Raw genomic sequence first — 25,941 nt, 5'->3', positions numbered from 1 at the left:
TTCTCGCATAACCGCGTGGAAGTTTCCACCCAATCACAAACTTCCCCACTTTCTCATTCTTTCTAATACTACCGTGCTATCTACCCCTCTATATATAAAGACTTCACGCCATTTAAAAACACACAGCAATTCAAAATTTCAAACACAATTACAAGCTCTCAAAACTCTCATCAACAATGGAACAACTCCCACCTGGTTTTCGTTTCTACCCAACTGAAGAAGAGCTCGTTTCCTTTTACCTACACAACAAGCTTGAAGGGAAGAGACCTGATGTGCAACGAGTTATCCCAGTCATCAGCATTTATGACATAGAGCCTTGGCACCTTCCAAGTACATATCTCTTCCACAAACTAACTCCACTTTCATTTTAACCCAATTGTGTATGCTTTAGAAATGGTTTTTAAGTTTGAGCTAAATGGTATTGTGAGTATGCTGACTTGGTTTTTATTTGTGTTGCAGAACTTTCAGGAGAGATGTGTCAAGCAGACACTGAGCAATGGTTTTTCTTTACACCAAGACAAGAAAGAGAAGCTAGGGGAGGAAGACCCAGCAGAACTACAGAATCTGGGTACTGGAAAGCAACAGGCTCTCCTGGCTATGTGTATTCGTCAGATAATCGTGTGATTGGAGTGAAGAAAACCATGGTTTTCTATAAGGGGAAGGCACCCACTGGAAGAAAAACCAAATGGAAGATGAATGAGTACAGAGCCATTGAAGAAGTGCCAAGCTCATCTAGCACCGTAGTTCCCAAGGTGCATATGCAATGCTAAAGTTCTTTTGTTTTCTTTTTTTCTACAATGGGCCGGAGACCATATCTCATTGAGTATTGGCGTCTTGCGTAATAGTTGCATATAACACTCTCTCACATGAGTATTGAGTCCCATGCTTATGTTTTTTTTTTTTTCCCAAAGATGGAAAATAGTTTTCTACTTTTTTTTTTTTTTAAACAGAATTTCTAATTATCGTATCCTATTCCACTATTTATTTCCTGTAGTTGAGGCATGAGTTCAGTTTGTGCCGAGTGTATGTGGTTTCTGGAAGCTTTCGAGCATTTGATCGACGCCCAGAAATGTCAACAAGAGAGACACCACAGCTTGGTGATAACAGGGATGCAACATCTTCTCAGAAAGCCACAATGGTAGAGAAAACAAGCTCGTCTGAAAATTCTCACTCGGGAGGAGACCATGTTGATCTCCCAGAGATTGATGGCTTTAACTGGGAGATGAATGATGGTCTAGAACAACCTCTATGGGAGTGGGAACAACTAAATTGGCCCTAAGTCAATCAATGTTCAGAGCTGCAGCCCCGTTCAGCAAATTGAACTAAATGACATAGGCAATAGGATAGCTTACTTTAGATTTTTTTTTTTTTTTTGACTTCGTCACAGAAAGTGATAGAAGAGTAACAGAGAATTAGAAAGATGTAAAAGATTTGTAATATGAGAAATTCAATTATTTTTGTAGATCAACTACAAGCTAGGAATAAGATGTAAGGTCTGATGGGGGTGTAGCAGAGCTAAACTGTCAAATGCATTCAGCTATAATCAGTTTCAAGATTGCATCCTGACAAACTTCAACTTTATTTTTAAGTTTGAAAATGGCATCACCTTTTCTCTCTCCCATTGAAACCGTCAACTTCCCAAGCACAACTTGTGAACCTGGATTAGGCAATAGGAAGTCATATTTCAAAATCAAGTAAGAATTATATACAGATATAGACTAGGAAAAAAACTGGAACAACACATGCACACAAAAAATCATTTATTAGTTATTTTGCATATATGTAATTAGAAAAATATGGAACTCAATTGTTTTCTCCAACTTGACTTGGCATCTAATGCAATCATATATTCATATGTAATTTTTTAAGTAAACTGATACAAACAATGTAACATTTTAAATTCCAAAACAAGTAACTAGATCACAAACCATTCCAAGGTATTGTTCTATAACACAGTAACATGAATTTGACCTTCACGCATTCCAAAATAGATGATCCAAAAAAGAAAAGAAAAAAAATTCGAACCTCTTCCTTCTTCAATTGTATAAGGACTAGCCTACAATTCACATTATATGCCATTCTTGCCTTCGAAAATGATGCTTTCACTTGAATTCCTGGTTTGCTTCCAAAAAATTGCCAACAGTTTCAGTTGGATCAGTTAAAGCTTACAAATGGCCAATCAAAACCATGCAATATGTAACTCTGTAGTTATTTTCATGTTTGCAGATTCATTGTAAATTGTCTTCACTCTTCAAGGCGGGCATGGTGACAGTAGAAGATATTAAGACTTGGTCAAGATTCGAAAGGACTTCAACCATCAAAACAAATGACTCTGCAGCCTGACAATAGAACATGATGGTAATGACAATATGTAACTCTGCAGTTACTTTCATATTTTGAGATTCATCACAAATTGTCTTCAGGGGTGGCATAGTGAAAGTAACTCTGCAGTTACTTTCATTTTTTTTTTTTTTTTGCATAGTTATAACTGTTCTGTGCAAAAAAAAAGGTTACTTTTCTGATTTATATTCACAAAAGAATAAAAGATGGCCAAAAATATAATTATAGAAAGGCTGAAATTCAAATTAGTCGCTTGACTTTTACTTCAATTGTCAAATAAGTCTGTTAAACTTTTGGTTAAGTGATTAAATTCACCATTTCCTAACAGTTTAAGCTTTTGGGACAGTCGGTAATTTAACATGGTATCAGAGCAGGAGATCCTGAGTTCGATCTCTGGCTTTAATCTACCTCCCATTTAAAATGTTAAATTCCCACTTGTTGGACCCCCACTTATTAAGGGGAAGTTTATGCCCACAAGTGAGGGGGAGTGTTAAACTTATGGTTAAGTGATTAAATTCACAATTTCCTAACAACTTAAACTTTTGAAACAGTCGGTAATTTAACAAAATCCTCCGTCCAAATTTTGTTAGCAAATGAAGTCGTTCAAATTTTTTTTAAACAAATCAAACAACAAGATCTATTAAATGCCACTTCTCATGAATGTTTTCAGTTTTATATATATATATATATATATATACACACACACACACACCTTTTTTTTTTCTTTTTTTTTAAGGATGCTCAAACATCATTGTTTGCCAACAGATTTGAATGGAATGCCACATTGACTTATTTTAACAAAGTGAGAGACTAAATTGACAAAAATTAAACTTTAGGGACTAATTTGAAATTGAAGAAAAAGTCAAGGGACTAAATTGAATTTTAACCAAAACTTTCCAGGTAGAAGCAACTTGGTTGGATGACTGGGTCAGCAGAATAGCATGATGAAAGTATAGAAATTCATATTCTCTTTTCTTACAATCAATAACAAGAGGTAAGAAAACATGATAATTAGCAACGCCATATATGGACGGTAATCATCAAAAGAGTGGCTACATACATATTGTATTTATACGCTTCTGCTAGTGAAAAGGCAGAGGCTGACAGATGTCCTGTTTCGTTGAAAAATGTGCAAAATTGATGATGACTCCTGAGGAAGTGAAAAATAGGGATCAAAAGTCAACGCATGCAAGCAACTTGAGGTTTAAAAGATGTAAATTGACACGGTGCAATCATTGGAATCATAATGGCATCATACGAATAACTCTAGCTTTGTATTACATCTTCAAATGTCAAAATAGTTTTTCCATCAACTGTTTTATAAGCAAGATTCTCTTTCATTACATTATACAGAAATAACAATAATAATTTTTTTAAGGAACAATGGTACTCAGAACAAGTAATGTTGTTTCCAATGGAATAGCACCGTTCCATTGGATAACCAGCAAATGGTGGATGTGCAATGTTCGCATGTATTGAACATACTTGAGCATAAAGAAGATAAGCCAATGTACAACATCGTTGTTAAATGCAGTTGCCAAGAGGTTTAATAATTGTAACTCAAGTCATGGAAGACAAGGGTAGAACTATGATAATAGAATTCAAATTAGAGGAAAAAATTATTTATAATATAGATTTTAGAGTTATATGTGAGATAATTTTTGGGGGGCATTCCATATATTTTACTAAATACTGTCCTTGAATGTGTAAGGAAAACATAAGGAATTCAAGAAGTTTTATAGGCTATGCCCCCCAAGCTCTAATGTAGAACCACCCCTGATGGCAGACCTATTGCAAACTTAAACTGCATGAAATTTTGAGAAAAAAAGGGTACTTCCTCACATCTCTGGATCCTCAATTTAAATGCAGAATTTCTGCTCAACAAAGTGGGTAGTGTATGCAACTGGTTTTAACTTGCATAAACTAAGGTAAAAACATTAATTTGTGTTACCAATGACATCCATGCAAAGGGTAGATAGAAAATCCAATAATCTATATTTTCTGCGGTGGCAAAGTCAAGCCACACATCACATCAAACAAAGCAAAGTTGATTATTTAATCTTAATGAGTCTCAAGCAACTGGTACAAATCATGAGAAGAACAAATGGATGTTTGATGGAAATACAAGCAGAAGAGGGATTTTTCATATGGAGCACGGATAGTGATTGTTTTAAATGATGAGGTAAAAACATTAATTTGTGTTACCAATGATATCCATGCAAAGGGTAGATAGAAAATCCAAGAATCTATATTTTCTGCAGTGGCAAAGTCAAGCCACACATCACATCAAACAAAGCAAAGTTGATTATTTAATCTTAATGAGTCTCAAGCAACTGGTACAAATCATGAGAAGAACAAATGGATGTTTGATGGAAATACAAGCAGAAGAGGAATTTTTCATATTGAGCACGGATAGTGATTGTTTTAAATGATGAGGTAAAAACATTAATTTGTGTTACCAATGATATCCATGCAAAGGGTAGATAGAAAATCCAAGAATCTATATTTTCTGCGGTGGCAAAGTCAAGCCACACATCACATCAAACAAAGCAAAGTTGATTATTTAATCTTAATGAGTCTCAAGCAACTGGTACAAATCATGAGAAGAACAAATGGATGTTTGATGGAAATATAAGCAGAAGAGGGATATTTCATATTGAGCACGGATAGTGACTGTTTTAAATAATGTATAAACCAAAAAATATTTATATATAGACTATTTAGATACAATCTTCAATGAAAAAATGGACAGAGATTCAAGGTAGTCTAACACCAGAAAGCATTTCTTTAGCCCTAATAATTTTAACAAACAGCAAGCATGAAAATAAACATCATCTTGGTGGAAACATAGTGCTGAACGAGTGGGAGAATATAAATTCCAAAATTGTGAGTCTTCAGTTAGGCATGACGAAAAAGAAGTCAACTGTAATAAGAATATGATTATCGCTGTGTTAGGATTCAAAGAAATGCTGGAGATAGAAATGAAGCAATTGAATAATAAACATAAGACTTTGTACATGAAAGGTCAATTATATGTGGTAATTCTTATCAAAAAGGAAAAATCATAATGGTTTTTGTCTTTGTCAATGCAACAAGTATGACTTATGTTGACCAGTGGCAACTAATTTTTTATCTCTTTTGCTATACATTACAATAAGAACAAGATGACTCATCCTGTACTAATAAATAGGCATAGACTCATGCCAACATACAGCTGATATGAAATAGCCTATTGTTGATCCTTCATTGAGGCTATAGTTGTGTTTCAGGTGTATGCGCCATTGCTCATCTCAAATCCCAATGATAATCTCCTGATAGGCTTCAAAGCTAAAAATGTGCCACCCCATACTGCATGGGCTTTTAATAAATCTGAAGGCATGCATAACAGTTAGCAGTAGGTCTTTTCCACCTCAACCGACTATTCAAATGTCTCAAAGTAGTGATGCACTCTTATTCCAAATTATGAAGTCCTAAGTGAATTTTCAACCCCTTTCATTTACTCCTATTAACTAAGCCCAGAAATGGTATTCCTATGATGAATACATATATAAAACAATCACTAATAAATTGTTGGCTATCAAAGGAAAATATAACGAGATGGAGAGAGTTCCTAGCATTAGCCACAAGGAAACATATTTCAGCAGCTCTTTAAACCTGTAAACGTTACCTTTGGCTGAGTATATTGCTCATTGGTTTCTCTTTAAAATAATATTAATTAATGGTAATTTGTTTTCTACTTTTTTGGGGGGTTCTTTCTTGTTCCAGCTCTTTTAGTTTCTTACTTGATAATTTTTTGAAACACATGTGCTGCCTTATTGTTTCTATGCTGTTTTAAGGCTAGCTTAATGGTATGATATAGGGCCACTCTGGAACTAACTGATATATGCTATATGCACTGATGCATTAAGCTTGAAATTGTATTATGAGCACTTTTCTACATCTATTGTGCTACAAAATAGCAATATGAATACAATATCAACTGGTAATTTGTCATCTATTGTTATTCATCATTATAGATTAACCATTTTGTTACAGAAAAATTACCAGAGTTTACGTGTGTCACTGTGGCTTATATTAAATCCCTTCTGATACTTTCTCCATCAAATGTAGTAAAACACATCCTATGATAAACAAACTATCAACATTTCTGTAGACTGAGCTATGGCAGCTTCCAGCAATTCCCAAAATAAAATCTCTTCTTGCTCATAATCAATTGCTGCTTGGGAAATATCACTTAAACATGTCATAACCTTGTGTACATACTCCCCATGCCAGCACCTAGTTGATACAGTTGAGAACCTCTACACTACTTTAAGAACCAATCACAAGCTAGTCATACACTGACACAATTTAGCATTTGGCTGGTGTGTCACGTGTATCAGCACTCATATGCATCCCACACCATGCATTTCACCATAGTTCCACTTACACATTCAGCAGTGTTATCAAATTCTTCCACAGGACTGTCTGCAGGCTGCAGCTCCTTAATTAACTTCACAACTACACAGGTCTGTTTGCTACCAAGACCACTTGTGTCTCATGAATTTATCAAGCCTAGCATTGGGAAATCTATAGCTATTTACACAAAAAGTATTTTATTATGTAACAAATTTTTATGGATTATCTACCTTGTATTGGGATATCTATAATCTTCAGACACTTCTAGTAATTCAAGAAAGCAAAGAACCAAAAAGTGATTCAATTCAAGGAATCATTCAGCAGAGCCAAACGTGCATTTCCATTCATTATTTCTCCCTAAAAGGCTCAACTAAAACTATTCTTACACACAAATTTATCGTTAAGGCAAAAATATTGGAAAATTCCCATTGCTTACAATCCAAATACTTTTAATGCATTCATTTTCATTCAAATTGCATTTTTGTTGAGAACCTAATCAGTGGTGGTGCAGAACATTTATCAAAGAATGCAAGTGTACTAGTTCAGGTAATCAAATTTAGAAAGGATTTTTTTTTTTTTTTTTTTTTTTAATGGATGAAAAATGAGTAGAGGGGGAGTGACTTAAATTGGCGTCTTCCACTTAGGCGTGACCATAGTGACACTCTACTTATTGAGTCCGGATCTGCGGGATTAAGGGATCCAAATAAGCCACAGCTACACCCAGCTACATCGAGGATGCTAATGAGCACGAGCCGAGAGCATGGAGTTAGGAGTTATTTTCCAGGTGCTTCCCAAAGGGAATATTTTTTTAACTGAACACATTCTTTAACATATGGAAAACAACATCCAATAGCATATAAAACAACCAAATCCCTAAAACGTTAAAACTAGCCTAACATTTATGGTTTTAACAAGTATCTCTGTTCTCTTACTCTTTTTTTGGTTCCAAACCAAAAATATATATATTTTATGGAAGAAAAAAGAAATCATAAATATGTTTCAAGGAAATAGAGAGCTGTGAGCGTTAACTTTGAGCAATTCAAAGCCTCTTTTATTTCCACACTCATTCTGAGAAACTAATGTATTGAAAAGCAAAGAGTTAACAGTTAAGAGAAAAGTCAAAAGTTACAAGGCAATGCATTGAGATTTGGAAGTACAAAGAGAAAGGACGTGTGTACCTTTGCTTTTTCCTTTTTTGGTCGCCATTTTTGCAGCCCAGAGTTCTGTACTATAACTGAAGTTGAGGGGGCCAAGACTGAAAGAGAAAAAAAAAAAAAGTGAGTGAATCAAGAAGACTATTTTGAAGCAGAGTCAGCAGACAGCGTGACTTTGCGTTTGCCTGTGTAGCAGTGTCCAGTGTGAACACACTATGCACGTGTGCACCAATCGCCACTAGAGTCTAAACCCACTACCTGCTCTTCCATATGGGTGGGTGGTACTATTTTGACTCTTTTTTTTTTGTTTGGACAAAAAGAGCAATACTAGGTACACTGCACCCACAGAAAATTCAATATCTGTTTTTACTTTTTTTTTTCTTTTTCTTTTTCTTCCTGACAATTAAATTAATAAGTTTATACTAATTCTTGTCTGAATAATCGTTAATATCGTTTTTTTTTAGTATTATTAACAATCAGTCACACTAGCAGTTTTGAAAATTTTTGTGTGTATTTTTTTTTTTTTTGGCAAATATATTCTTTTTCATTCTTAATACATTTATTTATCTTAGTATAAATTACACTAATATCTAGACTTTACCAAATTGAACTTGAACTTGATAACCACCCAAATTTGAAGAAAAATACATGCTTGTTTTGCCTTTCTAAGTCTTTGTAAATATATTCCACATTTTTACTTCTTCCATTGTCTTTATTTCCTTTCTTTTCTGAGTTATTTTCTTCTCATATACTCTCATGGATTTTTTTTTTTTCTTAACAAAAGAGAGGATTGAAAGAACTTTAATTAATGTATCTTTAACTTTTATTTTTTAGTGGTTTCTTTATTTGTTCCCTTATTTCTATTGAAACGAAAAAAAGACAATATTATAAAATTTTGATTTTGTTTATTATTACTATTATTAATGCATGGGAAAAATAAATCGTCATACGAGGTAAGGATTATATTGTTTAAACTCTCACAGAGAGAGAATTATAAATAAATCTAAATATAAGAAATTTGAAAGTAAAATTTAATTATGAAAGTAAATTGAGAAAATAATAAATGTTGAGGTATCAAAAAAGTATAACAGTATATCTAAAAGGGTTTTCTACATAATTTTTTTTTTCTTTTGAGAAGAAGGTTTTCTATGTAACTTGATTGCTTTTAAAAATTTGTTTAGCATCCAATCATAAAGTAATATATGTTTTCAATTTTATGTTTATATGTGACTTTACAATTACTTTTTAATATTACATTAAATTAAGGGTCAAATAAAATTGGTTTTGTAGGATACGGAGGTTGAGGGAGGCCAAATTAAAGTGCATTCGTTTTCTTAGGTTGGGTTAGGGGTGCAATTGACCCCTTTAGCTCCTGGCTCTGCCTTTTTACTGGAATGGATATTGGATAATCACCGACTGAAAAGCAAGTGGGCTGCCCTTTTGTTCTAGACTAGGCCAGTGCCCATCTCCTCCTTATCGCCTCGTATTGTTCAGGTTTGGGATAGAGATGGATCCAACTTTTAACTGTTCTCTTTTTTTCTTTTTCTTTTTGCTTGATCAATAAAGTATTTATTCAGGAAGAAAAGAAAAAAACTTTTTTTCATAGTCCGGCCTTTTGGAGAAAATGGGCTTTTGTCTCTTCTTCTTCTTCTTTTTTTTTTTTTTTTTTAATATCCAGCAAAATACCCCATATCTAAAATTGTGGGTACCTAAGGCATGCTTGACAACGTCCTAGGCATTCAAGCAACGTTCTTGGCCATTTATAAGCTGTGAAGTAAAGGGAGTAGTGTACCACCAAGTCTCTTGTGATCACAGAGATGCTTGGTGGTACACTACTCCCTTTACTTCACAGCTTATAAGGCAGAAAGTGGGGGGGTTTTCTTTCGATGTGGGACGCTTAGGTTGCAAAGCATGCCGAGGTCAACCAAGGACGTTGAAAGCATGCCGAGGACGGCCAAGGACGTTGGTTGAATGCCTAGGACGTTGCCAAGCATGCCTTAGGTACCCATAATAAAAGGGCCCTTTTTGGTGTGTGTTCCTTGGATGGACGGATCTTTGGGCCAAGGGCTTTTTTGCCTTGTAGCCTTTTTACACCGCACCCTTTAGAATCCCACATTGAAAGAAAACTCCTCCACTTTCTGCCTTATAAGCTGTGAAGCAAAGGGAGTAGTGTACCACCAAGTCTCTTGTGATCACAGAGATACTTGGTGGTACACTACTCCCTTTGCTTCACAGCTTATAAGGCAGAAAGTGGGGGGGTTTTCTTTCGATGTGGGACGCCTAGGTTGCAAAGCATGCCGAGGTCAACCAAGGACGTTGCAAGCATGCCGAAAACGTTGCAAAGCATGCCGAGGACGGCCAAGGACGTTGCTTGAATGCCTAGGACGTTGCCAAGCATGCCTTAGGTACCCACATAAACTATTTAGGAAAATACTCATATTTTGAAACTCGATTTTTGGACAATCGAGTTATAGCGAACTGAAAAATAAATAAAAAATAAAAAGTTCTATGGAACTCAAGTTCCAAAAAAATAAAAAGTAATTAAAAAAATTAAAAATTCTAAGTCAACATTCGCTATAACTCGAATCTCGATGTTTCAAAAATCGAGTTTCAAATTTGAAAATCGATTTAAAAAAAATCAAGTTTCAAAATAAGGATATTTCCCTAATTAGTTTCAGATATAGGGCATTTTGCTGAATATTTTAAAAAGAAAGGGCAAAAACCCATTTTCTCCCTGGTCTTTATGGTACAATTGAAGTGAGCACCGATCAAGAATGAAGAAGTGAACCTCGTAATAACTGATACAATGATCCCAAAATCTTCTCGGGGAATTTGATTTTGCCTAAAGCTAGGACCAAGTGCTAGAACTGCCACAAAATCGATCATGGCAAGCACCTCCTACCACCCAATACAAGGTCAATGTGCAAGTGGTTGATTTTAGAAGAGCAAAATTGTGTTGGTATTAAAAGTCATAACTCATAGAAGTGGCAATGAGTCACAATATAAGTGAAGCAAAATAAGAGTCGGCAAGTAAAATGCAGGAGTAATGTTGCAATAATAAGGAGGGCTATAGAGTTTGCAATGGACATTGAAGTGTCAGCTATCACTGTAAATTAAGACTCTCTACCAGTATTACCAACTTTGGTCAAGAAACAGCGGAATCACTCTCTAGTTTTGGCCATAGGATCAAAGACGCGCATAAATTAATTAGTTCAACTAGCAAAACATCTTTTTTTTCAAATAGAGCATATCGTTTCATCTTTGCTTACATTAAAAATTAGTTCTTGTATTGACCGAATGCTAATAAGACAAAAATAAAATTCAAAGAACAAAATTCAAACAATTTTTAAATATTCATTGAGAAAAAAAAAATTCTAAATAAAAAGTTTGATTGTGGTATGAGAATAAGAATAAAAAATAATTAAAAAGCAAAAGGAAACAATTTCCGCCGACACACAAAATACACGTGTAAGCCACTTAGAACTTACATTGAATCGAAGCAGCTTTGCAAGATATAAAAATTCCAAAACCAAGAACGTGTTTTTATCACTTCCTAGTCATTGCCGAAAAGTTGGCGTAATCCAAAACAGTCATTCTTATTAGTTTAGTTCAACTTAGCTTTACCAACCCCACACATAAATAAAATAAAAGACCCAACTCAACACAACACAAAGATTTTATTACAAACAATATTATCTTTTATCGATAATAATGTCTCTTGCTCATAATATCAGCAACCAGAGTTCGATCGGCGATTCCTCGTCCTGGTCCCGTGTACAGGACAAGCTCTTCGAGGAAGCTATCGTTGTCTTTCCCGAGGGAACGCAGGACAGGTGGGAAAAGATCGCCACCCAGGTCTTAGGAAAATCGCCCTTGGAAGTGCGCCGACATTACGAGGTTTTGGTTCATGACTTGCTGGAGATTGACTCGGGCCGAGTTGAGTTGCCGTGTTACGAGGATGAGTTTAACTCGGTGGGTCAGGGCTCTGAGTATTCGGAGGGTTCTGTGGATTTTGGGTCCAAGGCTAAAGAGACGCAAAGGAGGAGAGGTGTCCCGTGGACTGAAGAAGAGCACAGGTATAAGATTCTCATTGTTTTTTTTTTTTTTCTTTAATTAATTTTTTTAAAATTATTATTCTTCAAAGTCTTGCTATAATTGATAGTATAAATTAGGCCTGATATTGCATATTTAGTTAAAAAAATTAATTAGCTTAGTTAATTAATTTAATTGATGTTAGAAAAACTAATTAATGTCAAAAAATTTTAAACTTTGTTATGTCATTGGGTGTTGTGTTATTGTATCGAGTAGCGTGGAGAAAATCTATTATGTATCAAATAATGTATTTAAATAATGTATTTACTCTCTCATATGGGTAGATACATGCCACTTGGTCTTCGTGTTCATTTATGCTTCTTAGGGTATAACCTCTACAATCTCAACACATGGAAAAGGTGTGCAAGTGAATTTCTTATTTACAAGTATTCTCTCATATGGGTGGATACATGCATTCATGCCACCTGGCACCTGGTCTCCATGTCCATTTATGCTTCTTAGGGTATAACCACTACAATCTCAACACATGGAAAAGGTGTGTAAGTGAATTTCTTATTTACAAGTAAGATTGTAACTTGTAAAAGCATTCAAATTAATCCGTGTATGATAGAAAAATGTGTAGAATTTACATAGTTTTATCTAAATATGATTTACATCCGTTCACGTATAATTTTATAAATTTATAAGTTTACTAAAGTAATTACACTAATATTATTCATTTTGTATTTAATTATTTTTTTCTTTATGTATCTCGAGGATGAAAGAAAGAGAATGGATGATTGTTGTTATGGGTGAAGAAATAGAAACAATTAAAAGAATTAAGAAAATTTGATATTTTAATCAAATATAAGATAAAATAAATAATTTGAAGTGAGATGTTTTGAAAAGAGAGTGTAAAATAGAAAAATAAGTTTATAAACAATAATTTTTGCACGAGTTGATTCGAATGCTCTAACAGGTTATTTCTGCATGGACTACAACAATTTGGGAAGGGAGATTGGAGGAGTATTTCAAGGAAAGCTGTGAAGTCGAGGACACCAACACAAGTGGCCAGCCATGCCCAAAAGTATTTTCTTCGCCAGAACTCAGTCAAGAAAGAGAGGAAGAAGTGTAGCATTCATGACATTACCACTGTTGAGGAGGCTGCTAACTCAGTGGGCCTAGGTCAAATTAATGATCAGATCTGGGAGATGGGCCCGGCTATACACTTGTATGATCAACAAAGTTTAGAGGAGCACAATAAGGGCTTTGGATTCTCTTTCTAAAGATGACACAATGATAAGTTTCATAGTTTGTGCATGGATGAACTTTTTTTTTTCTAGCTTTCCGAGTGAAAAGTAGAATGATCCTTTTATATTGGCTTGCTGGGTCCTTGTGTATAATCTATCAAAGTCTCATAGATGTAAATGCTAAATATAGCTAGTCCAAAAAAAAAAAGTTGTAAATATTGACTAATTCCTCACTTTTTCTTTCTTTTTACAGTAATGGTTGAGGTTGACACTATCTTTGAGTTATTTTTTTATTTTCTTCCATATTTGATTCTGAGTTCTTTTAGTTCCAAAAAGAAAAAATTGAACCATTACTGTTAAGGACTGTTTTCTAAATGGAATAATCTGTTTACTTTACTTGATAAGTGATAGTATGATTTAAGTTGGGCCGGCCCAACTCCTCTTAAAAGATTTTTTTTTATTTTTTTATTTTTTTATTTTAACGGCAGAACTCCTCTTTAAAGATTAAAATAGCAACTATAGGTTCGTGAAGCCCAATACTAGAACATTTATGCCAGTAACTTTTGGACTCAGAATATCTTGGACAATACTAGCAGCCGCACCTTTTGGTCATCTAATAAATCCATATCGAAGAGTTCTAGAACTTCTAGAAATTGACATATTTTGATATGGACAAAACTTATGTAACTGTTCCTTAGATTTTTCACTTAAAATTCTGTAATGTGATTACTTAATTTAAAAAATACACTTCCATTCATGAGAAAAAAGTTACATAGCAAAATTTTAGAAGTCAAATTTCTTCTTATTAATTATCAAATTATTATTAAAAAAAATCTGAATTACATCCCTTCCTCCCATCCTCCAAAGTAAAGTTAAATGCTCTCTATCAAATGATTAATTATTAACAAATAAAAAGCCAAATTAGAGAATTTAAGTAGAGAAAAAAAAACTAAACACAATTTAATTACCACTTGTTTAGAGAAGACCAAGAAGTAATTTAATCCAAAATTGTTCAACAATAAGTTGTTTTTGAGAAGAAGACTCATAAACAGTGATATCTAATTAATTTTCGCACAAATTTAAGTTACAACCAATAATAGAAATGTCACATAAACACGTTCCATCTGATTATTTTTTGAAGTTTATAGCCAGTGCCACAAACTTTGTCCTTAATTTTCACTAAACATGAAATAAATTAACCCCCTTTAAAGTTATTCTAGTTAAAGATATAGCCTATAAGGATAAGTTTAAAATATTAATAACTTATAACTCCCTCGTCGGTTGTAAGAGCATTCACATTAGCTCATACAAAAAATTCCGTATAATTTATTATAAGAACTTAATTTTTCTATTTTATATACTCACTTTTCAAAAACCACACATAAGATTATCTATTTTACACTATATTACATTAAAATAGAAAATTTTCATCTAATTTTTCTTGAATTTTTAAAAATTATTTCTCGTTCTTCACACGTAATAATCACCATCTACTCTCTTCCCTCATTCTCGAGATACGTAAGAAGAAAACAAAAACCATATTCAAAGTGAATAACATCAGTGTAAATTTACACCGTTATTATAACAACTTTACAAATTTATACATTTTTAACTTAATTGATAAGGTGATTTTGGAGGTTGAACTTGTAAAATGGATAACTTTTCCTATTTTGATTCAAATGCTCTAATAATGTATAGCATATTTTCCTTTTCACCGTTATTATAACAACTTAACAAATTTATACATTTTTAACTTAATTGATAAGGTGATTTTGGAGGTTGAACTTGTAAAATGGATAACTTTCCCTATTTTGATTTAAATGCTCTAATAATGTATAGCATATTTTCCTTTTCACCGGGACAGCATAAAAAAAAGGTAAAAAGACAAACGTATTAACAAGTAGCGTCCAACCTATGCGCCTGTAGAGTCAGCGAATCAAAATCCTCAAGAGGCTACCTAAAACTAAAAATCTAGAAGTCTGTAAGTCTCACCACATTGGACAGACAGGACTTGCCGGTAAAACATCATAGTTTGTTGTTTGTACCCGGCTTTCACTTTCATCTCTCAACTTCCTTTCTTTCCTTCCTTTCCCTCCTCTGTTTTACAGTTTCACACCAAACCCAATCAAAAACACACGTCCTTAATTTAGTTATTATATTAATCTAAACTAATTAATATACATATAATATAGTATTAGTTGTAGAATGACAATTGCTTTGTTTTCGAGACCTTGAAATTGGAACCAATCAGGGTTCAGAGTCAGAGACACACAGTCACAGAGAGATTGATCGCTCTCTGAATCTCAAAGAGAGAGAGAGAGAGAGAGAGAGAGAGAGCGAGATGGCTATACTGTACGCTGTGGTGGCTCGAGGGACGGTGGTGCTGGCGGAGTTCAGCGCGGTCACGGGGAATACAGGCGCGGTGGCGAGGCGGATCTTGGAGAAGCTGCCGTCGGAGGCTGATTCGAGACACTGTTTCTCTCAGGACACGTACATCTTTCACATACTTCGATCCGATGGCCTCTCTTTCCTCTGCATGGCCAACAACACCTTTGGCAGTGCGTTTCTCTCTCTCTATCTCTATAATTCATTGAGTTAGGGTTTAAGTATTTTGGTGTTGAGATTGATATGAATGATTTGCTTAGGCTTTTGGGATCAGTGGCAATAGTTAAGCTATGTTTTAATAAATAAAAAGTAAGATAGGCTTCAATTTGATGTATTTTGAGGTTTTAGTTTCAATTCAATGACTTGCTGTCGAGAAAATATGTACCTGATTATAAAGAAAGAATCGAATTCATGTTTTGATTTTAGTTTTTATCAAATTTAAATGTAAAGGAGTGCTGATATCAGATTCTAGTTGATAATGGTATATAAGACTAGCTAGTTTTTTTTTTTTTTTTTTTTTTTCATTCCTTGTGGATTCAGAATTACTTGTAAATATCATGCTTTTTCATTTTGTTTTTTCACTTCTGTGTTTTGGAAACCAAACAATGTGTAATATGAGAAACATTCGAATTTGTTTCTGGTCTTAATTCTGTGCATCAAAGGTGTGATCTTTTGAGTTTCTAGGTAGATGTTATGGTTTGTAGTTGAGCATGTTGATCGTCTGATTGAGGAAATCTCTGGAATTTGTCTTGTTTTAGAAATGAGGAATTTTTTAATGAATAATTCATCCGTGTTCCCCTATTCTTTTTTCTTTTTCTTTTTTTAAATTTTATTCCAGCCATCTTTTTGATTTTACAGTGCATTAGTTTTTGCCTTGGTACAGGGAGGATTCCTTTTTCTTACTTGGAGGATATTCACATGAGATTCATGAAAAACTACAGTAGAGTAGCCAACCGTGCACCTGCTTATGCAATGAATGATGAGTTTTCAAGGGTCTTACATCAGCAAATGGAATTTTTCTCTAGTAATCCTAGTGCAGATACCCTAAACCGAGTTAGAGGGGAAGTTGGTGAGGCAAGTATCATCTATTTGTGTTGTAAATTTGATTTCTGTTTCTTTTTCTTTTTTTGATAGAGAATGAGTAAATTTTATTTATAGTTGTAAATCATTAGTACAATGAGACTTTGGTGGGTATACTGGATGTAAACCCTCCTAAAATGACAGACCTCAAAAATGTAAAGAGGAGAAGAATTATACAAGATCATTTGGTCACCCCAAATCAGCTAAAAGTCAAGAAAAAAAAGGTGTAACAAACTTCAAATTAATCCTCATTGATGACAACTCCTGCCCCTCAAAAAGCTTTCAATTCCTCTACCTTCACAAAGTCCACATAAACAGCACGGAGAAGCTGTTTAGCTTCCTTCTCCAATCTTGAAGCAACACGAGCACAAATTTGGGCATCACTCACCAAATACAAAACATCGCAAAGACAAACTCTGATAATTCTCTAGCAAAAGAACAGTGGAGGAGCAAATGATCCAGATTTTTGCCACTCCTCTTACACATACAACACCAATCAACCATAATCATACCTCTCTTAATTAGGTTGTCAATGGTGGGAATCTTTCTCTAGAAAGTGGCAAACCCACTTAGTAATGCAAAATCAAAAGCACTAAGTTTTCTAATGTGCAGCCCTCCCATTCTCATTGGTAATACCTCCTATTTTCAATAAACCAAATGAACTTTCTTTTCCTCCACTAACTCCCCCCTTCCCCAAAAGACACAAGCAATCCCGTTGTAACTTTTTTAATCGATTGGAAACACTAATAGGAATTGTAAATAAAAGCATATAATATGTGGTCATGATTGAAAGAGTGCTCTTGATGAGGGTAACTCTAATCTTTAGAAAGTATGTATGTTCCACACAACAAGCCACCTCTCAGTCCTTTCAATTAAACTGCTCCACAATGAAGTAGCCTTAAAATTTTCCCTAAAGGAACAGCACATTAATGCTCCTCTCATAGGATTCCCTCCCATGAAGTAGGAATGGCATTACATTATCCCTTCACACCTCCCAGCACTTTCAAAATAACGCAATTTTAAAACCTGCAAAGATGGTTTCCTTTCATGATTTTAAATTACATTACTTTCCTAGGTTATTTACAATTTAACTTAGTTTCCAATCTTAACTATTTTCAGTTGGCAATTTCAGTTAGTCCCTGTTAGCAATTAGAAGATAAACATTATACAATGTAAAGCATCTACTCAAATTGTGTTTGCAAGTTTATATTTTTTCGTCCTCTAAGTTTAGTACTATGTCTGCTACATCTAGGTCTCCTCTTTCTTTTTTAGCAAATGCATCCATCATTTTCCTGTGATGAGCTTTTCAAACTTTTCACATCTCTTTGGTTTAAATTTTTAGCTTTTATCTGTTTCTTTTTTCTTTTATTTATTTATTTATTGTTTATTATTATTATTTTTTAATTCAGTAATAACAAGGGGGGAGGGGGGATTTAAACCATGGTTCTCCTAGTAAAGGATAGCAAACTATGCCATTGAGCTACAAGACTATTGGCGTATCTGTTGTAGACTTAACATGCATGATAATGCAAAAAAACTCAATTCGCTGAAACCTTCCAAAAAATTTCATATCTAAGCATTGTAGCATATGTTGGATCTATGATTCTGCAGAAATATGACTTTTCACTTTCTTCTCCTGTTTCATGTTATGCTATCGCTCTCTCTCTCTCTCTCGCCTTTTCCTTTTGTCAGTTTTTTATTAAAGCTGTAGTCCTTGCACTTTTTTCTGTGCTCACAAGAACCAAAAATCTGGTATCCAGATACGTACTATCATGGTGGAGAACATTGAGAAGATTCTGGAGAGAGGTGACCGGATTGAACTTCTAGTTGATAAAACTGCAACAATGCAAGACAGTGCATTTCACTTCAAGAAACAGTCCAAGCGACTTCGTCGAGCTCTCTGGATGAAAAATGCCAAGCTATTGTGAGTACTTCCTGTTTTCTCTTACCACTTTGGCTTTATGAATACATTAATGCTCAGTGAATGTTATGAATTAGATTCTTTTTTTTTGATAGGTAGAATGTTATGAATTAGATTCTTACCAGTTGTTAGTAAAGATCTATCATCCTAGGGTAGAAAAGAAAATGAAGAGAAGATTAATGGCTCTTTTTGGGGGGTGGGGGGTGTATTAAAATCTAACTCAAGGAAGTTCCACATTTACGTTAGCCCCTTTTCTTCCACACATATTCCTTCTGAAGAATGTGGAGACTGGAGAGTGAATCATCACTGGGGCCTTCTGCTTTATGATTGTTGTATTTTGGAGATATTCTTTTTGGGCTTATGTCTGCCTCATGAGAATCCTATTTTCCATGTTCTGCTCTGTTTTTCTTAACATTATTTTGTTCTGGAAGTTGGGAGTTGTTCTTTTAAAATGGAAGTTCTTTCTTTTCTTTTTGATGTGCATCTTTCATATCTCTGTATTCAATACATATTCTAATATGATGATTTTTTTTTCATCTTCATAGATAAGTATTGTCTTATCTATAAATACTTGCTGTAATTTTAAGGTAAATTTTGAAGAATTGCTACATATCTTTTCTCTCTCTCTCTCTCTCTCTCTCTCTCTCTCTCTCTCTATCTCTTTTTTTTTTTTTTTTAAGGGTAAATTTTGAAGAAGTGCTAATAGAAGACTCATGTTTTTTTTTGGTTAGTAGTCTTAGGTCTTAAGTAATGTGTCCTGCCAAAACAAAGGACAACAGATTTAGTTTGGTCACAAGGACAAAAGAATCTCTTTGCATATGTTTGGTCTCTCAAATTTAGTTCTATTTTAATCTCTGAAAAAAACTAAATTTGTCCTCAAAAAATTTAGAACATATCCCAGTTGGTCCTTCCATCTTTGTGTGCCTAACAAGCATCTTGGTGGCTCTTTTCTTGACATGGTGCTGATCCATGACAGCTCAGCTACAGGTTGTGCAAAGTCCACCACATCATAAATCCCCACCCCATTAGCTCAAAACCCCAAGATTAGAAAATCCCAACATCTAAAATCCCTGAAATCACCACCAACTCGGAATTCTCTCCAAACGCTTACATCCCTCATAAAGCACTGTTGCAGGAGGAGGAAAAATAGATGCTTGAGGGAGAGGAATGTGAGGATTTGGGGGAATTTTGTGTTGTTGGTCATTTTAGGGATTTTTTTACTTTGTGGGTTTTGATTTTGGGCTATTGGGGTTGGGATTTCTAATGTAATGATCTTTGCACCACATGTAGTCAAGCTCTTATCAATCAACCTCACATTAATAAATAAAAAAGCCACCCAAGCCCTCCATTGGCAATGTAAGCAGGAATTATAACAGCACACAGACAGTAGGTGTAAATTGGATACTTTAATTTTTTGAGAACTAAAAAAATAATAATAATAAATTTCTTGACTAAAATAGAACTTTGCCCAAATTGGATGGACCAAATGTATATCTTTGCTGAGGACAAAAGAAATGTGAAAGTTTAGAAGAAGAGGTTTTGGAAGAAAATGTGATGGTCTATGACTTCGAGCAGTTGAACTTCATGAGATTTGAATACTGAAGCACACACTGAATGCCTCCCCTTCCCCCTCTCTCCGTCTGCTGCTTCCCATCCTCTTTCCTCATCCGGCTAGCCCCTCGTTGTCCACCCCTCTACCTATTTAGATTGGCTACCAAAAAACACCCATGGCCTAAGCTTGCAGTCAATCTTTAAGAAAACCATTGGTGATCAAATCTCATTTGTTCACAGCGGCGTTTACAAAAGCCACTTTTTTTTGCCTTTACCCACCAGCAACACTGGCCTGCCTCATCGACAAAATGACTGAAGCTCAACTTTCCTACATATACAGTGTGGTTTCTTGCAAACCAGATACACTGATTGATGAACACCCCTAGCTTATATGATGCAGCCATGAAGGACAAGGGTAGGAACATTGAGATAAAGGGGGAAAAAAGGGATGGAACAGGGCAAATCCTAAGCTTCACCACCTAGAATCTGTCTGAAAACTTTAGGCATCACGATGTAAGGGTGCTTCGCATCACCACCAAACAAGAGGAAACATTCTCTAATCATAAAATTCTTATTCAAATTGTACTCTCAAACTATTCCTGGAGCCTCCTTTTGGCTTCATGGATTAAATTTAGCTGCAATTACATTTCATAAATTCCTAAATCACATAAAAGCCAAATTCAAAATTTAAAAATAAAATTTGGTATCTCAAAGAAAATCTGAAATATTTTTGGTATTGCTCCCTGCATCATTATATTGCCAAGGGTATTGGACTGTATGTCATAAACTTAATAAGTTATTTACTGGCTCTTTCTAATTAACTCATGCCTGAGAGTTCTACATGACACAAAATGATATATTTTGTGTAAGAACCACCTGATTAATTGTTTAGTCTACTGTCATCTAGAAGAGGTTTTCTGATTCTGTTTAATCATGAGTTTCATCTTTTTCGATTGGTAAGTTAAACACGCACGTCGTAGGTCTTGAATCTAAAACCTCACTCGCCACTTCTTTCCTTATGGGGGGATAAAATGCCATTTGAGCTAGATCTCTTTGGCCAGCCTTTATTATCTGCATAATTATTTATCACATAAGGGTTGCTTTACAGAATGAAGAATTTGATTATATACTATTAATTATTAGTGTTATGCAGTATCCTGACAATACAATTGGTAATGATTGGAAGTGTACAAACATGTTAAAAGTTTCTATCTGCTAATAGCCTTTGGGCATTTTAATTCTCATGCAACTGAACTTTTTTTTTTTTTTTTAATTAATGACAGGGCACTGTTGACAGGCTTGATTGTTGTGTTGCTGTACATAATAATTGCTATTTGTTGTGGAGGCATCACCCTACCTTCCTGCAGATCTTGATTTCTACCGGATATTAGCTCTACTGAGGTATGCAACAGATGGCTTTTTAAATGATGTCAGTCCGATTCTGTTAGAGAAGCTCTGAAGGTTTCATGGTTCAGATTTTTGACAGTTATATGGAAATATGATATCTTTATCTCTGCAAGGTTCCAGTAATTATCCCGATGCTTCTCTTGCCGTTGTTGCACTTGATGTGAGTAACCAATGTTTATCTTTGGAACCCTGATGAGTGCTGTTGCAGTGCTATGCTTCATCTCTGTATTTTGTATATGTATGAATTTATAGTATATTCATTATTTGGTAAAAAGGTTTTTTTTGGTGTAATTTCAACACTCAATATGCTATTACATACAAGTATTCCGTCAATTTACTCTTTCTATTTCCTCATATGGACAGTGTTGTTTCCTCATTTTATGTAGTTCTTTTTAATTATGACATGACTTAATAATGCAGTCACAAGAGCAAGCTCATTCAGGTCCTTATTCATATGTGGTCAACGCTGCTTTGCTGTTGCTTTCCTACTTCTTAATGTTGCAGACTGAAGTCACTGAACAAATTTGTGGATGTCGAGTGAAATACAAGTTGTTAGATAGTGTTTCTGAAAAATTACATAAGAGAATGTGGTGATCTGAAGTCACATTCTTCCTAAACTGTGCGTTAGTTTGAAAAACTGTAGGCATAGTTTTTTCATCTGTTTTTCAAATTGGTAGTGCGTGTGCTCACAAATGCATTTTCAGCCTTATTAATATGTAGGGTTGTAATTGAGCCGAGTATTCGAGTTTGATGCACTTCAAACTTTTGAGTCAGCCTTTCAACAAGTCAATCTTAAGCTGAAATTGAGCAGCCTAAAAATCATTTAAGAGTACAAAATCAAGTTGAGCCCAGTAAACTAATACCAAGTCAATGTGAATTGAGCTTGACTTGTTAAGCTTGTTTTAGCCTAAATTATGGAAACTTATGCCTAAGCTTAGAAGTCGCATGCTATGACATCCAGATGAGACTGGAAGAAGGGAAAGGTTTTAAAATATTGAGCATATTACAGGGAAATATGTTGACAAATCTGCTGTTATATGATGCAATCATGCAAGCTACATTATCATCTGAAATCTGAATGCGGTTTTCCCGCTCGGAAATAATTCGCTTAAGGACAAATAAAGTCAATCATTTGGGAGTTGCTTTGAGCTTGCCTACACTTTCACATGCTTATTACATGAACAGATAATCTATTTTTTGACAGACTTGTAGCTTAGCTTTTGGTACGCTTTTCCCACTCTTTCGTCTTTCCTTCGGTGGCCTATGGTTGTACAGAGGGGTCGCATAATTGAATACGACTCGCAAATTTGACACAACACGACACAAAATTAGTAGGTTATAGGTTGAGGTTTAATTGGTTAGTGTTATATTCGGGTTAACATAACTGGTCCGTTTAATGAATAAGTTAGGTTAGAGTCCAATCCAAGGAACCCGTTTGACTCATTTAATTAAATGGCAATTTACTAATATACCCTTCAAATCCTAGATATATAAACTTATTAATTGTTGTGGTTTATTTTATTTGACATATTTTAATTGATTATTTGTGATATTGAGATATGCTTTAATTTTGAATGATTATTTGTGATTAAGTTACTTGTTAGTTGGTATGGAAGGAGAATGCTGCTCAGAAATTTACCGTCAAATCAGCTTATCGGGTAGCAATTGATCTTCAAAACAAATACCCAGCTGAACACTCACAAGCTCGGCATGATGGGAGTGTGTGGAGAAAGATTTGGAGATTAAATGTTCCTCCAAAAGTAAGGACTTTGCTGTGGCGGGCCTGTTCAAACATTTTGCCCACAAGAGAAAATCTGCAGCGTCGCTAGGTACAAATTGACCCGAAGTGTGAAATATGTCTCCAACATCCTGAGACAACATGCCATGTTTTACGGGAATGTCCTTTTGCGAGGGATATATGGTCAGTGGCGGGTAGGAGAATCCAGAAAAGCCCAACTGGTACGTCTGACTTCTTCAGTTTGTTTCGGAGTATGACGAACAGGTTGAGCAAGCAAGAACTTGAAAGCTGGGCCATGGTGGTGTGGGCAATATGGGGGGCACGAAACAAGTTTTACTTCAAGAAAACTCAGCTACAACCATTGGGCATTGTGGAGGGAGCTATTAGTATGTTGAATGATTTTCAGCGTGTCTCACAGCTTCACAGACAACGCCATGAAGGAGATACCTGCAGGCCTACATTTTTGTAACTAAAAACTAGTTTAGCAGGCCTACGTGTACTGTAACTATATCCAGCCTTGTCAACGCCTATGTAACCTGCTGGAGGTTTACTTGTAACACTCTTTTCAATCAGTAATATATATTCTATCTTGGATCTCAAAAAAAAAAAAAAAAAAAAAAAAAAAAAAAAGAAAAAAGGTTACTTGTTAGTTTTGAATTTTATATTAAAAATATTTATTTTTTTGGTTTTTCATAATTCAATTTGGTTAATACGCAATTTTTTTTTTTTTTTCATTTTGATAAAATATGATAAATAGGTCGACACGATTGACCTGTTTAATAAATGAGTCATATTAGGGTTGAAGAATATTGACTCATTAAATTATTATGTCAGGTTAGTATTGACCCATATAGTCGAATTCTCACGAGTCAACACAACACATTCTCGACACATGAACACGAATTGCACCCTTAGTTGTTCTAGTCTAAATCTTCTATCCCATTTTTTTTATCCCACTATATGCTCCACAGATAAAAAATTGCCAAGTGTATAGCTACTTAATTAAATACTAATTTTCTCCTTTTATTTCAGTTTGCTAAAATAAATAAAATAAAAACCAACACATCCACACCAGCCACCATCACTAGTCCACCACCACCAACTAGCGCCACTGCCACTTCACCAACGATAATCCACCCCTAGTTATGTTTATGTTCCGATATACCGTACAATTTTTCGAATACGTTGGATGTTTGTTCAACCAAAGTATTCTTAAGGGGTCAATGTTTGTTTTATTATGAAATTCTTCTTAAAATCAAACCAAATGGACCTGTGCATACTCTCATATCATGAAACGATCCCCTTCTACTTCAAAAGCAAATGCAGGATCCTAAATTCCAAAGACAATAATATCAAAGTATATGCCCAAGGCAGTTTATGTTAAATACCAAAAGAAAATCACAGACACAGAGCCATTTGATATTAATTTTTTGTTTTCTAATATACTTTATCAATCTACCAAAATAGACCATTGGTTGGTGGATTCGATGAATAGATGCTAGTTTGATGAAAGGACAATGCAATTTCTCTATACTTGCACCTAGTCATGGTTTTGAAAACAATGAGGCATTGATAGATGGCCGTTGTAAGCTTGTAGTGGCATCGGTGTTGGTTAGTGGTGGTGGACCATTGACAGTGATTGGTAGGGATGTTTTGATTTTTATTTTAGGAAACTGAAATAAGAGAAGACAAAAAATTAGCATTTAATTAAATAGGTAGACACTTGAAAATTTTTTTATTTGTGGAGCATAGAGTGGGATAGGAAAAATGAGACAGAAGATTTGGACTCCTAATTGTACTACTGACTACATGCCTGGCATGGAAAATGCTTACATAGTGAAGCCCACTTGTCAAATTCATGTGAACTAGGATAATTTATTAGGTCCACCAAGAGGATTACTAATGTGGTCCTCTCAACCAATGAGACGATGTCATTTATGCAAATGTGAGTGAGTTTCCTAATCAGCACAAGGAATAAAAAAAAAAAAAAAAATTACCACGTGATGTCATATTTGTATAAATAATAGTATTTTATTAGTTGAAAGGTCAAGGAGGACCACATCAGTAATCCTCCTAGTAGACCTAACAATTTCTTGTGAACCAAGTCATTCAAGGCAACAGTATTTTCCTTATAGTATTTTCCTTTTCTTTTACTTGCTATTAACTCCCCTATGTTTACTACCATATATGTTTTGGCTTATGGTAATAAACATTAATCATATAGAACTAACCTATAAATTTAAACTTTATCATATCTATAAAAAAAAATATTGACAAGTTTGGTAAATGAATTATTTAATGTACTACTAATTTTGACAATTAGATAATAAAAAAATTGTTGACTTTGTGGTCCATCGTCCATGGTATAGCCTGATAGGACTAAATAGAGGATGGTTCACATAATGCTAAGCTATTTATGTATTTAACAGTGGTATTAAGTACTTTGTACTTTTCCTCTCTACCTAGCCTATAGTGATTTGTGAAACAACTTGCAAATTAGATCCCTCAACCCAGCCAGGGGAGGAGGGTGTCGATGAGTCATGTGTTTTATGTTTTGGCGGTTTCTGAGCCGAATGTAGATGATATGACAAAGCAAAGGAGTGTTTTTGCCGCTACAAGAATGCTCTCAGTGCTTTCTCAAAAAAAGAATGCTCTTAGTGGGTGTGTGTCATGTGTTTTATGTTT

The 25,941-nt window shown here is 34.6% G+C and overlaps 3 protein-coding genes and 1 long non-coding RNA gene across 7 annotated transcripts; 3 read left to right on the top strand and 1 right to left on the bottom strand.

Annotated features, from left to right (window-relative positions):
- The first annotated feature begins 58 nt into the window (after positions 1-58).
- Positions 59-2,647, top strand: LOC126721215 (NAC domain-containing protein 90). 2 transcript variants are annotated; one of them, XM_050424271.1, is made up of 3 exons: positions 59-330; positions 460-752; positions 2,227-2,647. In XM_050424271.1, the coding sequence occupies exons 1-3, from the start codon at positions 177-179 to the stop codon at positions 2,341-2,343; spliced, it is 564 nt and encodes a 187-aa protein (XP_050280228.1). In that variant the 5' UTR covers positions 59-176; the 3' UTR covers positions 2,344-2,647. The 2 variants fall into 2 exon arrangements, with proteins under 2 accessions (XP_050280228.1, XP_050280222.1); XM_050424265.1 differs by lacking the exon at positions 2,227-2,647 and adding an exon at positions 995-1,570 and having other exon boundaries at positions 78-330.
- Positions 846-8,171, bottom strand: LOC126721244 (uncharacterized). Of its 2 annotated transcripts, XR_007653878.1 has the most exons (5): positions 8,151-8,171; positions 7,917-7,993; positions 3,401-3,490; positions 2,026-2,339; positions 846-1,657 (listed from the first exon to the last, which is right to left on the bottom strand). It is a non-coding gene; the product is annotated as an uncharacterized LOC126721244 (long non-coding RNA). The 2 variants fall into 2 exon arrangements; XR_007653876.1 differs by lacking the exon at positions 8,151-8,171 and having other exon boundaries at positions 7,917-8,134.
- A 3,300-nt stretch (positions 8,172-11,471) lies between these two features.
- Positions 11,472-13,459, top strand: LOC126721223 (transcription factor SRM1-like). The gene is made up of 2 exons (XM_050424277.1): positions 11,472-11,968; positions 12,904-13,459. Exons 1-2 carry the CDS (start codon positions 11,604-11,606, stop codon positions 13,208-13,210), a joined length of 672 nt encoding a protein of 223 aa, XP_050280234.1. The 5' UTR covers positions 11,472-11,603; the 3' UTR covers positions 13,211-13,459.
- Positions 13,460-15,202: 1,743 nt separating this feature from the next.
- LOC126721232 (vesicle-associated membrane protein 714) lies at positions 15,203-21,851 on the top strand. Of its 2 annotated transcripts, XM_050424292.1 has the most exons (5): positions 15,203-15,732; positions 16,443-16,633; positions 18,400-18,563; positions 21,395-21,512; positions 21,632-21,851. In XM_050424292.1, the coding sequence occupies exons 1-4, from the start codon at positions 15,516-15,518 to the stop codon at positions 21,483-21,485; spliced, it is 663 nt and encodes a 220-aa protein (XP_050280249.1). In that variant the 5' UTR covers positions 15,203-15,515; the 3' UTR covers positions 21,486-21,512; positions 21,632-21,851. The 2 variants fall into 2 exon arrangements, with proteins under 2 accessions (XP_050280249.1, XP_050280243.1); XM_050424286.1 differs by having other exon boundaries at positions 15,206-15,732; positions 21,395-21,851.
- The last annotated feature ends 4,090 nt before the right edge of the window (positions 21,852-25,941 follow it).

This window comes from Quercus robur, chromosome 1, assembly GCF_932294415.1.
Source record: "Quercus robur chromosome 1, dhQueRobu3.1, whole genome shotgun sequence".
NCBI classification, from domain to species: domain Eukaryota; kingdom Viridiplantae; phylum Streptophyta; class Magnoliopsida; order Fagales; family Fagaceae; genus Quercus; species Quercus robur.
The sequence above is the reverse complement of the archived record's forward strand: the minus strand, read 5'-3'. Positions and strand labels throughout refer to the sequence as shown.